This window comes from Lacerta agilis, chromosome 12, assembly GCF_009819535.1.
Source record: "Lacerta agilis isolate rLacAgi1 chromosome 12, rLacAgi1.pri, whole genome shotgun sequence".
Classification (NCBI taxonomy): domain Eukaryota; kingdom Metazoa; phylum Chordata; class Lepidosauria; order Squamata; family Lacertidae; genus Lacerta; species Lacerta agilis.
The window spans coordinates 10,817,858-10,831,332 of NC_046323.1; the positions used below are offsets into that span (position 1 = coordinate 10,817,858).

General features: G+C 42.3%; 1 protein-coding gene across 1 annotated transcript in view; it reads right to left on the minus strand.

Annotated features, from left to right (window-relative positions):
* Positions 1-6,976: 6,976 nt before the first annotated feature.
* The window catches only part of CDCP1 (CUB domain containing protein 1), a 36,743-nt gene continuing 30,244 nt past the window's right edge, over positions 6,977-13,475 (minus strand). The window contains exons 7-9 of the mRNA XM_033165689.1: positions 11,563-11,928; positions 9,367-9,454; positions 6,977-7,478 (exon numbers count right to left, since the gene is read on the minus strand). Coding sequence (XP_033021580.1) covers positions 7,040-7,478; positions 9,367-9,454; positions 11,563-11,928 — 893 coding nt within the window. The 3' untranslated portion in view covers positions 6,977-7,039. The remainder of the gene's footprint in view (positions 7,479-9,366; positions 9,455-11,562; positions 11,929-13,475) is intronic.

Genomic DNA, 13,475 nt, shown 5'->3' on the forward strand with positions numbered 1-13,475 from the left:
TTTTAAAAAGAAAAGAAAAAGAAAACCAGCTGTGGGGAAAGTCTAAAGCAGGCATAGGCAAACTCGGCTCTCCAGATGTTTTGGAACTACAATTCCCATCATCCCTGACCACTGGTCCTGTTAGCTAGGGATCATGGGAGTTGTAGTCCCAAAACATCTGGAGGGCCGAGTTTGCATATGCCTGGTCTAAAAGGATAAGGGTCATAGCATCTAGTGAGGGGTAGCAATCCTTTCTCTCCTGCCATAGTTCTTGCCTCCTAAAGTTACTAACTGTTGCAGGAGGAAAATGGCCCCAAAACATCTTCACTTTCCTGTCAAAATAGCAGGTGGGGTAGGAATATTTTCAATGAAAGATGACTAACTTCCTGTCTTGTGTCCTGAAGCCCATCAATTGTATCTGCTGTTTTAAAATAAATAAATCAATACCAGACGTATTCTATGCAATCAGATATTTACCAAATCTAGTAATCTGGGTCTTAACTGAGCCATGTTTACCAATGCCTTGGTAGAGAAGATTGGAAAGCGTTTATTGAATACATGGGAAATAATTGTGTACAGTTGAAAACGTTGGCAGCATAAAGATAAATTCAACAGTGTAAATAGGTTTTGATGGATGCAGTAATGGATTACTGAATGGTATAGTTTTTGTAAAATATGTAGGGATTTATGAGGAACCATGGGAAGAGAAGAAGGGAAGTCGTTGATATTTTAAGGATGTAAAAATTAGTATTTTAAATTGTAAAACAAAAAAATAATTTAAAAAACTTTTAAAAATACATAAATACCTTGATCCTCACCGCCACCGACAGAGTTAATCTTTGTGGTGATTTTCAGCGTCTGAATTTCAAGCATGAGTATGAGAGACGGGCTCGTTTTCCACGAGTGTACAAAAAGGTATGATTAATGCCATTATTCACACAGCTATTAATGAAGATGAGCTATCCTATGTCTGGCCTCAAGTCCTTAATTGGGCATTAATCATGTAATTCTGGGAGTTAGTAGCCAACAGAGGATGCATATGACGGAAAAAAGAACTGGCACCTCTCCTTTAAAAAAAAGAAAAAGCAGCCAGCAGTAACTTAAAAAATCACCTTTCATTTATTATTTCTTTTAGGATTGTCACGGTGGACCACACAGCTTGCCCCAACAAGCATACACCAAATCGCTGGGTAAGAAATGTGATTCCTTGCCTTCATCAGAATCTTTGTTGATGTTGAATGGAGTCTGATTCATCAAGGTTATTTAAATCACAAGCAAGCAGGGACCGACAGAGCAGTATGAGGAAGAATGTGTCACAGAAGTCAAAGGAATGTGCTTGGATTTTTAAAGAACACACTAGGCGTTTCCAAGTTACCTACGGTGGTAGTCAGCTAACTATTACTTCGAGTAAATCTACTGAAATCCATATGAGCAGCTTGAAGCACAGTAAGGTCACTATCTTCCACTGCGTTACAAGTCACATTCTTACATTGCTGTACACAGTGTTTTTTTGGGGGGGGGGGATGACGACGCAGGGATACGCATACCCCTAAACATTTTGTGAATCTAAGTTTGGCCTCATTGAGGGGCAGTATTTCAAAGAAGAGAGCGCAAAATATGGTCTGAAGCTCAACATCAAAAAAACTAAGATCATGGCCACTGGTCCCATCACCTCCTGGCAAATAGAAGGGGAAGAAATGGAGGCAGTGAGAGATTTCACTTTCTTGGGTTCCATGATCACTGCAGATGGTGACAGCAGTCACGAAATCAGAAGACGCCTGCTTCTTGGGAGAAAAGCAATGACAAACCTAGACAGCACCTTAAAAAGCAAAGACATCACCTTGCCGACAAAAGTCCGTATAGTTAAAGCTATGGTTTTCCCAGTAGTAATGTACGGAAGTGAGAGCTGGACCATAAAGAAGGCTGATCGCCGTAGAATTGATGCTTTTGAATTATGGTGCTGGAGGAGACTCTTGAGAGTCCCGTGGACTGCAAGAAGATCAAACCTATCCATTCTCAAAGAAATCAGCCCTGAGTACTCACTAGAAGGACAGATCCTGAAGTTGAGGCTCCAGTACTTTGGCCACCTCATGAGAAGAGAAGACTCCCTGGAAAAGACCCTGATGTTGGGAAAGATGGAGGGCACAAGGAGAAGGGGACGACAGAGGATGAGATGGTTGGACAGTGTTCTTGAAGCTACTAACATGAGTTTGGCCAAACTGCGAGAGGCAGTGAAGGATAGGCGTGCCTGGCGTACTCTGGTCCATGGCGTCACGAAGCGTCGGACACGACTGAACGACTGAACAACAACAACAACAATTTCAATACGAGTAGGAAAATGAGAGTACCCCTAAACATTTTTTTTAGGGGGATAAAAGCACTGGCTGTACAGACCAGAGAAGAGGCGGGAATTTCTTCCTTCCCCAGACCTAACCTGTGTCTGCACATGGACAACGGTAGCCTGAAATGTACACATCCCAGTTCAAGGCTCAGTGTGTCTTGGCTGTTAACCAGAAGGTTGGTGGTTCGAGGCTGCCCAGCGATGGCTGCGGTCAGAATTCCTGCATTGCTGGGGGTTGGACTAGATGACCCTCGGGCCAATTCTAAAATTCAATGATCCTTTGACCTCAACTGAGGCTTCCATTTTCAAATCGGATGGAACCTGCTTTGTGGGGGAAATGCATCAAAAAGGAGTATTTCTCAAGACGGTACAGAATACCTATGGAGTTTGGGTGTGGAATGACATGCACACTTGGGCTTTGAACACCAGTGAACTCCTAGGGGTGGAGAGGTCTTCAGCCCCCTCAATATTTACTGGCAGGGGGCTGGGCCCCCTTGATGTTGAAGGGGCAGAAGGGGCCAAGCACAGCGCAGTTCAATGGCTGTTTCATCCTGAGGAATCCTCCTTCCGGCGATGCAAGCCACATGTGTGTGATGTCATACGCATGATGTCACACCATCAGGAGGGCACATCACCCAATGATGCGATATCATGCGCACAAAACATGTGCCGCTGCCCCCCAAATCTTGGGCGCAAGACGGTGCCTCTGGGTTGGTACGCCCCGGCCTCAGTCATGTTTATTCATTTCAGTGGGCCTACTTTTGAGTAAAACCTAGTTGGCTATCACTGCTAGATTCTGGAGCACCTGCAATTGAAGGCGGATCCTTGCTCACCTGAATTACTAACAATGAGGTTTTCTTCTCCTTTACTGACTAATTTCCTCTCAGATGCCAAGGAGAAGAACGGTCGTCTGTTCAGGAAAGACCAATACATTCATAGATAGTTTTCAGTTTGCTGTATAGGTAAGAATTTGACATTGAATAGGCAAGCAGATGAAAATATAACAGGGCCACTATGAAACAAGAGAGGAATCAGCAGAACTATGGAACAGGTCTTAAATGCACATCTTAGGTGCACATGAACACACACCCTGGGGAGGGGGGGGATTGAGTGAGGCCTGAGGTTGCTTAGAAGCCATGGGACGGTCAGTTGGAAAATAAAAACGGAATTCTGGGAGGGCAGGAAGTATAGCTATCTGGCTCCCACTGTTAGAAACTGAGCTATGAAAGAGAGGAGCTAAATGGGTGCAATAATGGAATGTCTAGGTGCGCTTTTTTAGAACAAGAATACAGTGCTGAAAATGAATTAACTACGGCTATTGTGTTCATTTTTCACATGGTCTAGTCCTTCCCCTGCCCAACCCCCTAATATTCTTAAGAGGGTCTCTTCTCCAGTCTTCAGCTGGAAGTGGGGAGGCAGAAAAAGGTCCTCCTTTCCTTCCACTCTGCAGTTTTTTAATCTGAAATCTTAAGACGCAGGACTGTGCCCAGAGCTCAGAAATTGCTCGCGCTAATGAAACTCCTTGTCGCAAAATGCGCCTAGAACAATGGGAGTTTCGAACACCGCTGACCCCCAAGAAGAAATGGTCCTGTCAGAAGGGAGGGTACGGGTTGACAGTATGCTGTCATTCCTGTTTTTTCACCAATGATTCATAACCAATTGCACTCACATCAGGCAGCACCAGAATGGCGCCATTTTGAGCACAATTCCTGCCAATCTGGGGCCACCAGCAAACCAAAAAAAGGGAGTTCAAAAAAAGCCCTTCTATTAAGTACAGTAGTTACTTAAGATGCAGGCAAGCAGCGGTTAACTGTAAACACCAATAAATTTCAGTTTTGAAGAACTCGCACATGCATCAACATGTCCCTCTCCGTTAAACACAGAAAACACTTTTTTTTTAATTTAAAAAAAAAACCAGCCTGGAATTTAAGAAATTACAACATTTTAAGACCGGGGAACAGGAACACTGCAGATTTCAGTCAGGTACAAAGGTGTCACAAATATTTACAATGACAGCATCTTGTAAGACACACACTTCAAATGCAGCATTAAAAAAAAGAGGACTATACAGTGAATAAGTTACTGAGCGGCATATAGAAACAAATAACTTGGGGGATAATTATGCAACTCCAGTCTGAGTCTGCAATTCTCATGAAGGTTCTGTTGCATAGGGTTCTGCATTCACAGAGGCTACAAGAGTTCCCCTATTAGTAAAAATACAACTCTATCTGGGGGGATGGGGGTTGGAAACATTTTGGAAATAGTCGTACTGCCAGGAAATGAGGTTTTACGCAACTCTAGCAAGACAATGCGCAGTGTCATAACATACTTTCCCGTGTATAAAATAGGCCCAACCTTCCAGGACAAATCCGTATGATATATGCATACAAAAATGATGTGTTTGGAGACCCAACCCTCATCCATTTCACAACCGTGCAGCTGCCTTGTGTTCACTGTTGGGCACCTCCCAAGATATTTCACAGACCACAGAATGAACTGCAAAAAGAAATCCTGGCCAATACACAGACTGGAAGCACTATTAATGTGAAAATTAAATGCTAATGATGGAAAATGGAGTTACTGGCTTCAACCGATACACATTTAAAAGACAGAGTGAATGCAGGGAGGTGCAAATTTACATGGCTGCACAAATTTTGCTGAACGCACTACTTGGAAGGAATCCAGGAAAACTACAAGACACTGCTCATTTTTGCCAGCTCAGAATTCACCGCTGATATTTCACCTGAGTTTCAGGAGCAACTTGAACTTGTTAAGGCAGCTTCTTTGGGGAAGGATCCCCTAGGAAGCCCCATTGCTCTCACAAAGCATCACCAAACAGCCTTCTGGATTTTAACTGTTTCTGTGTATCTGAAGAAGTGTGCATGCACACGAAAGCTCATACCAAGAACAAACTCAGTTGGTCTCTAAGGTGCTACTGGAAAGAATTTTCTATTTTGTTTCGACCTGTAACTGGATTTTAACTAAATAGAAAATTCTTTCCAGTAGCAACTTAGAGACCAACTGAGTTTGTTCTTGGTATGAGCTTTCGTGTGCATGCACACTTCTTCAGATACTTCTTCAGATTTTAACTGTTATCCTTTTCCTGTGACTAGTTAAAACTCTGCGTATTATGTGTTTTAACTGCGTATTATGCACGTGCATGCCCACAAACACACGCTGCCAGAAACGGCCCTTGCTCAAGAACTACTGAGGTAAATGGGAGTTGTGCAAGAGGCCTTGCGCAACAGTCAAACACTTATGCACAAAGATGAAATGCTAATGTCAAGTAGCTGCCACAAAGCCCAATGGAAATGTTTCCCCACACGGTATTAACTACTGAATATTTCTGAGTGAAGCCTATGTATGGCAATCATATTCAGTCAAGTGACATAGTGTTATGACATCAAAAAAAAAATGCAGACTTTGCCCTTCCATCCTTTCCTAACTTGCATTCTGTTTAATCAACACTTTGCAAGAGTTAATTCACACTAAGCCAGCTGGCGCCTCTCTGGAAGTCTAGCACAGTGTGCAAAATTATTTATGTTCCACAAAGCGGCTCACCTAACCACAAAATTAGGCACTTGAATACATAGGTTTGGGGCAATTTATGCTGCCAAAATCCAGAGTTGTACAGGGTCATGAAAATGGCACTGTTGCCTTCCTTGTTCTTATATATTTGAAGGCAAGGACTCAGCCATTGGTTGCACATATGCATAAAAAGTTGCATATTTTCACACGTCTTCAGAGCATAACATTGTTCAAACATCCATCGAGGTCAAGCCCGTAAATAACGTTGAATTTTTTTACACTGAAGTCTATTGTTTTTGCACTATAAGGGTTGTGCAGATTAGCAACCTCATTCGTGCTGAACTAATCATTTCTTTGCACAGGAACCTTGGCAATATTATATCATTTGCATATTTGCTGGCGAAGTGGAAACTGCTATATTAACTACATTAATAAAAATTAAATAAATAAAAAAGAACATGGACGACGCACTGGTCTTCGCTTTAAAAACATCACTGGAGGACAATCACAACAAAATTATAGATGAAAACAGAAAGAAAATGAAATGTCCTGAACTCTCTTCCTTTCTCTCTCTCTCTCTCTATATATATATACACACACCATACAGCTGATTGAAAAGAGAAGCAGAATTCTTTTTCACAAATAGCACAATAACTTTTGCTGTTCAGTTGTTGTAGGCACTGTCTATTCAAGGACTGGTTTAATCCTCGTCACATCCTAGGAGGTGAATCCACGTGAATAATAAAAGTCATATTCCTATGACAAGGCTACAGTGTGAAAAAGTCATCTTCAGACTATGCCATTCTGCACACCCACATTTTTTTATTCTGTAGTATGGCTGAAATCTTCACAAGAAACACAGGAAGGAAGATATTTTTGGCAATGTAGTTCTCCAGCTAGGTTTAAGTTCCAATGTGCCATCTCTTCTTGCCTTTAAAAAAACACAGGTCTGCTATTACGACGACTGAAAATACAGCTTCGCTGTCCTTTTCCATGTTCAAAGTTACTTGTATCCCTGCAAAACATGCTACGGAAATACATTGTCCGAGCATGTCCATTCGAAAACCGGAACAGAGCTGCCGCAACCAAAGCATTTTGTTTTCTTTTTTGTTTGTTTGTTTGTTTGAAAAAGGTAAATCGCGGGAAAATGGGTGCAAGATTTAGTTTCTTATCTGAACCGTCGAACAAACATTAGAGCTCTGAATTTTCCTGTTCTGAATTTTCCTCAAGCAAGGACTTGCCTACATTTCCATTAGCACTCGAAGTCACGTCACCATTGGCCTGGAGTTCTTCTGGTTTGCGATGTGCAAAGGTATAGATCTCGCTGTCAGTCAATATCGTGAAAGAGGACTCCTCCATGCTGGGCACTTTGGATATTTTCCTGATCGGAGGCGGGGAAGGGGCCGTACTCACTGGTCCAGTAAAAGGCTGGTACACGCCTATTTCGGCATTTTCCGGTTTCATAGAGTCGTCCAGCAAGTGCCCATAAACCATGGTGTCATCAATAACTGCATAGATATGAGACTCGTTCTTTTTCCTCTTTTTGAATATGCCCTGCTTTCCAGGCAACTGGGTGTTGACGTTACCATTATAGACTCCTACAGCTGGAGTCTGGTTTTCCTGTTTCTTTCTGGTGGAGAAAAAAAAAAAAGAAATAAAGCAAGAAACATTAAAAATAACGCTGCTTTTGCATTTACAGCTGTATCTCGGAGGTTGAACGGAATCCGTTCCGGAAGTCCGTTCGACTTCCAAAACGTTCGGAAACCAAAGTGCAGCTTCTGATTGGCTGCAGGAAGCTCCTGCAGCCAATCAGAAGCCCCATCGGACTGGTGTGTTTCGAACTGCTAGGTTGGCAGGAGCTGGGACCGAGCAACGGGAGCTCACCCCGTCGCGGGGATTCGAACCGCCGATCCTCCGATCGGCAAGCCCTAGGCTCAGTGGTTTAGACCACAGCGCCATTGGGATAAGATCTATTATTTGATTATTATCATCATCAATCTTTATCCGACCGTCAGTCAGAAAAGATACATTTATCCATACAGAATTAAAACATCTAAAGCAACTTTAGAATAAAACATAGCCAGCACTAACATGAAGCTATACAGATAAACCCATGTCAATGGAATCAAATTATTTGATTATTGATGTAGACGTTTAGAATGTATTTTGCATAGCTAAGCCTTTATCCCTATCTTCAGTGCATTTTATTTCATTTCATTGCTATGGCTAGTGACTGATGCAAATAAAGATTCCACTGATCTGAAGCTTCGTGGAATAAAAACAGCGATAAGTAAACTTAAAAGGGAGTTTTACAGCTATTTTAGTGTTTCCTCTGGTGTAACTTCATTTTATATGTGCCCTGGTTCACATAGTATGGGAAGATATACACATCTCAAAAATAAACATGACTCAGAACTCTAAGAGTTCATATGGACTAAAGTCTTCGTGACACTGGCCCAAGTGCCTCTGAACGGGGGCTAGCTACAGACATGAATCACACCGCCACTACTGCTTCATCACAACGTGACTTCCATAAGCAGAAGAGAATTGGGAAACTCGGGCCTGTAAACTTCCTGACTGTATTCTGATCGAGACAGTGATGCATAGGGCCAAGGGGGTTGTTGGGGGGCGGCATTTGTTGGTGCTGGTAAAGGGAAACTTGCATGAAGAGAGGTCAAGAAGTCTGTGGTGGAAACCACCAAGTTCAACCAACGGTCTATATTAAATTGTAGTCGCCTTAAACCAGGGAATGAGGGGGGGAAAATTTTACTTTTAGAAGAAATGATTCATAATAAGCAGGCATTATTGGGAGAGAGAAGTTGGAACAGTTTTGGCAATATGAATCTTGTTTTAAAAGAACCACCTTGCATTTGGCAAGACACCAGTGGGCTTCTGGGGGAGGCTGCCAGGGATCTGAACTGATTACTTACAGAGGGCACTCTATGTTAGAAGAAGAAGAAGAAGAAGAAGAGTTTGGATTTGATATCCCGCTTTATCACTACCCGAAGGAGTCTCAAAGCGGCTAACATTCTCCTTTCCCTTCCTCCCCCACAACAAACACTCTGTGAGGTGAGTGGGGCTGAGAGACTTCAAAGAAGTGTGACTAGCCCAAGGTCACCCAGCAGCTGCATGTGGAGGAGCGGAGACACGAACCCGGTTCACCAGATTATGAGACTACCGCTCTTAACCACTACACCACACTGGCCCATTCCTGCTTTAAGGTGTGCAAATAGAGCTCTTGCACCAGTTAACATGCAGCCAGTGTGTGCCAGGAGGACAAATTTTCTGCTGTGATTTCTCCCCCGATGCCATCGGCACTGCAAGGTCAAACAGCGCAGGCCACATATTAAGTAGGAAGGGACCAAAGCACGTTCAAGGCTCCAGTTTGCAAAGGAATAGTATTCAGGGTTCCCTGGTTTGGAGCCTGCAATACTCCGTTAAAACCTGGATCTGCCCTCTGGCAAAAAATGGGACATTTTAATCTGTGCCGAAAACCTCTGAGAACAAGAGAAACCTACTTCTTCCTCTTAGTGCAGAATATGACGAGCCCAATAGTTGATAGCAGTGCAATTCCACCAAGCACCACGCCAATTATGACTGCCAAACCTGTGAAAAGTAAAGTGAGACATTCAGTGAGATACAGTTCATCTTGTCCTGAGTCACAGCCGCTGCACTCGCTCGCTTCTGAAACATTCCAGATTTTTATGAGCATGTGCACATAGACACACAATACAAAGGAACAAAAGAAGAGAGATAGAAAGGGGGGGGGTCTAGAAGGGGAGGGGTTAAGCTGCGGGATTCTCTCCTGAGTAAGCTTTCATGCCATGCATTTAACACTTGGGAGCGATTTAGAATCTAAAATCCATATATTGCAATTTAGTACACACACACTGGGGGAAGGCAGGGGGAGGAAATACACAGCAAACTTGTAAATCAGGAGAATTTCAACAAATGCAAGACGGTCCGTCCAGTCGTTAACAGCTGGATGGTGGGAAGGGGAAGAGAGAAATAAAAGTGGTGAGAAATCACAAGAAGTTACGCAACTGAAAAAGAGTCATGCACAAGATGTTCTCTCTTTTAAAAAATGTTCCCACGTATGACATCCCGGCTAGAATAGAAAAAGAAGTTTAGATAAAATAATCTCTCAACTGCTATGACTATCTAGCCTTATTTAAAAGTTCAGCTGCGTGACAGGAAATATGTTCCAGATTTGCTCCTCAGCACCATGAATATTTATATACTAAAAAAGCGAAGAGTTATTTATTCCCTTCTATATGCAATGTTCACAGGTAGTTGCCATGTTTCAACGGGGAGTTTCACTAAAAAGCACCCCTGAACATTTCTGCCATGGTTGCACCATGAAAATATGAACCACGTGTGTGTTTGTTTGGGTGGATCTAAACACAGGGGGGGGGGGGTTAACGCCATAAATATGTCAGAAATGAGATCGTTTCAACAAAAGAAAAAAATCTCTATGGAAAACCGGGTTCTAAAACTTCCTGCTCTCGGGCGCCATCTGGTGTTGCATGTTTATAGCGTGTTCTATTCGCTGTTTCTTTACTAATGCAGCAGAGTCCTCTGATAGCTCAATCCCATTTTACACAAATTTATGGTAACAAATGAAGCACAGGTAAACTTGCACCTTACACTGCTTTCACTTGCTCAATTGCGCCTTTGTGCAGGTGAGGGGGAGGGAAATAAATAAATAAATGGAGCGCAGAGGAAACCCTCCATTTCTCCCTCTCCATTTATTTATTCCTCGCCTGCCCGCCCCTGCACCCAACAGCTTTTCCTCGCTTACCGGGCTCTGGGAAGGTTGTGAGAGGGCCCTGGGAGCTGGCAGAGTCAGTCCCACAACCCTTACACCTCCTTCCCAAATCCTTGTAAGCAATCCCCCCCCACCTTGCGGGTTGGCGGGGGAAGTGTGTGTTCCGGTTTCTGAACGTTTTTCGGAAGCCGAGTGTCCAATGTGGTTGCCGGCTATTGTTTCCAGGGTGCCTGCACCAATCAGAAGCTGTGCCTTGGTTTTCGAACATTTCGGAAGTCAAACGGAGTTCCGGAACGGATTAAGTTTGGCGCTTTTGCTTTGGCTATTTATTTTGCGTTTTTGTTTTTGAGGCTTTTTCGGTTCATTTGTTTTTGCGACTGTGTGGAACCCAGTTCAGCTACTGATTGATTGATTGATTGATTGATTGATTGATTGTGTGACTGCGGAAATGGATAAAAGCCCCCCATCCAAACAAGGACTATCATCAGTGCAAGTAAGAAAAAAAAATGAATTTAATTTGTATCATCTGCAATACTGTCTTATTTATTTTATGGTACAGTACATTGATTATTGCTTTCATTTTATGGATCAATGGTCTCGTTAGATAGTAAAATTCATGTTAAATTGCTGTTTTAGGGGTTGTTTTTAAAAGTCTGGAACGGATTAATTCGTTTTGCGTTACTTTCTACGGGAGAGCGTGCGTTGGTCTTGGAACGCTTTGGTTTTGGAATGGACTTCCGGAATGGATTAAGTTTGAGAACCAAGGTACCGTTGTACTGTCTATATCCCAGGAAATTAACCCCGGTGTGACTGAAACCAAGTGGAAAGTTCTTCCCCAACTCTGTAGGTTCATGGGAAAAGAACACAGCATTGAAAGATAAACCCTTGGCAGGATGGAACCTCCCTTTGGTTATTGTGAAACAATGCACAACATGTGGTAACTCACCTGCTTTCTTCTGAACAAACTTCACCCTGAATTGCATGCTCAGTTGTTGATTGGTAGCCGGCTTACAGTTAGTGATGTTTACCCAGAAATGATGCTTCAGGTCTAGAGTTCTCGGTAGTTTCTGATCTTCACGGCGCACGGTTTCTTCAGCATTCGGTCTCTGTTCCTGAATATAGATGTTAGCCCGACTCTGTATGCAGGTAACACCCATACGGTCCTTTGGGAACGACAGCTGCGCAACCTGTTTTGCTGGGACGGTGATGTTCCAATACACAGATGTGAAAGGCGGCAGGCCTTCTAGCCAGTTAGGGGTCTGCAGGTAAACTTCGGTTTTTGGATCTGGAATAACGCTGAATACACACTCTTCTGCGAGGGGCACAAAAAAAAAACCAAATGTGCGAAGTCATTGCTGCCCTTCACTTCCCCCCCCCGTGCAAAACAAAATAAACCCTTTGTGAAAGAAAGCTTAGCCATCTCTCAGACATGCAAACCCTGCAATTTAAGCTGTGCTGAAAATTGTTTGTGTACACCAAGGAATCTGCCTGGTTTCTGCTCCCTTAGGGAACTTTCCTTCATCAACCAAATTGTTAACATCCCACTTTACTGCTACTGAAGGCAAATGAGCACAATGGTCACAAATCCAATACGTTCAGGACTGGCACAGTCCATAAGAAATCCAGTTGCAGCAGACTTAACTAACTTACAATTACTTAACTTATGATAAGACAAAGGTGGATTTGATTTAAATCAAATTGATTTAAATCACGATTTAAATCACTTGTCAGTAAGACTTGATTTAAATCATGTTTTTACAGAAAGACTCATTCTTGCTGGTATAATCTTAATATTTACAACCAGATGAAGGTTTCATTTTTGGAATAATAAATCTTCAGAGTAGTTTTTACATTTATATCAAAAAAATTACTGATTTGGTTATACTATTAGAAATACAAAGACAGGTAATTATGAAATTATTTAGACAACTTTTCTGCTGTACTTTATTGGAAGGAGAAAAACAATCATTTCCTTAATAACAATTTAAACACTTTATTTAACTAAAACAATAACATTATAGCATATGTATCCATGTTTGTTAACTGATGTGGTTAAACAATTAAAAAAAAAAAAAAACCCAGACTGAGTTTTAACACACATGAAAAACTTAAAACAAATCCTTATTTCCTGATGAATAGCCTTTGGACTATAATGTAACTTAAATAGAAAACTATCTTTAGAAAGATTTTTCCTCCAAAAGCATTTTATTTTTAAAATCCGATTTAAATTTTAAAAAAACCGATTTAAATAAAATAAATCTGATTTACATTTTTAAAAATCCATTAATTTTTTTAAATCATTGATTTTTATCCACCCTGGATAAGACTAAACCTTAGCACTAAGCATACCATGTACAGAACACCAGTCCCTTGAAATACAGGAATCTCAGCTAAAGCATCCATGACAGATGGCCATCCAACCTCTTCTTAAAAACTTCCAAGGTAGGAGAATCCACCACCTTCTGAGGGAGACTGTTCTACTGTTGAACAGCCTTTACTGTCAGAAAGTTCCCCCCAATGTTTAGTCAGAATCTCCTTTCCTGTAACTCGAAACAATTGGTTCAAGTCCTACCCTCCAGAGCAGGAGAAAACAAACTTGTTCTCCCTTCCAGGTTTCCTTCCCTCTGCTTCTCTATTTCAGCCATCCTAGAGCGGCAGCTAGGTACATGGGTGGCGCTGTGGGTTAAACCACAGAGCCTAGGGCTTGCCGATCAGAAGGTCGGTGGTTCAAATCCCCGCGGCGGGGTGAGCTCCCGTTGCTCGGTCCCTGCTCCTGCCAACCTAGCAGTTTGAAAGCACAAAGTGCAAGTAGATAAATAGGTACCGCTCCAGCGAGAAGATAAATGGCGTTTCCGTGCA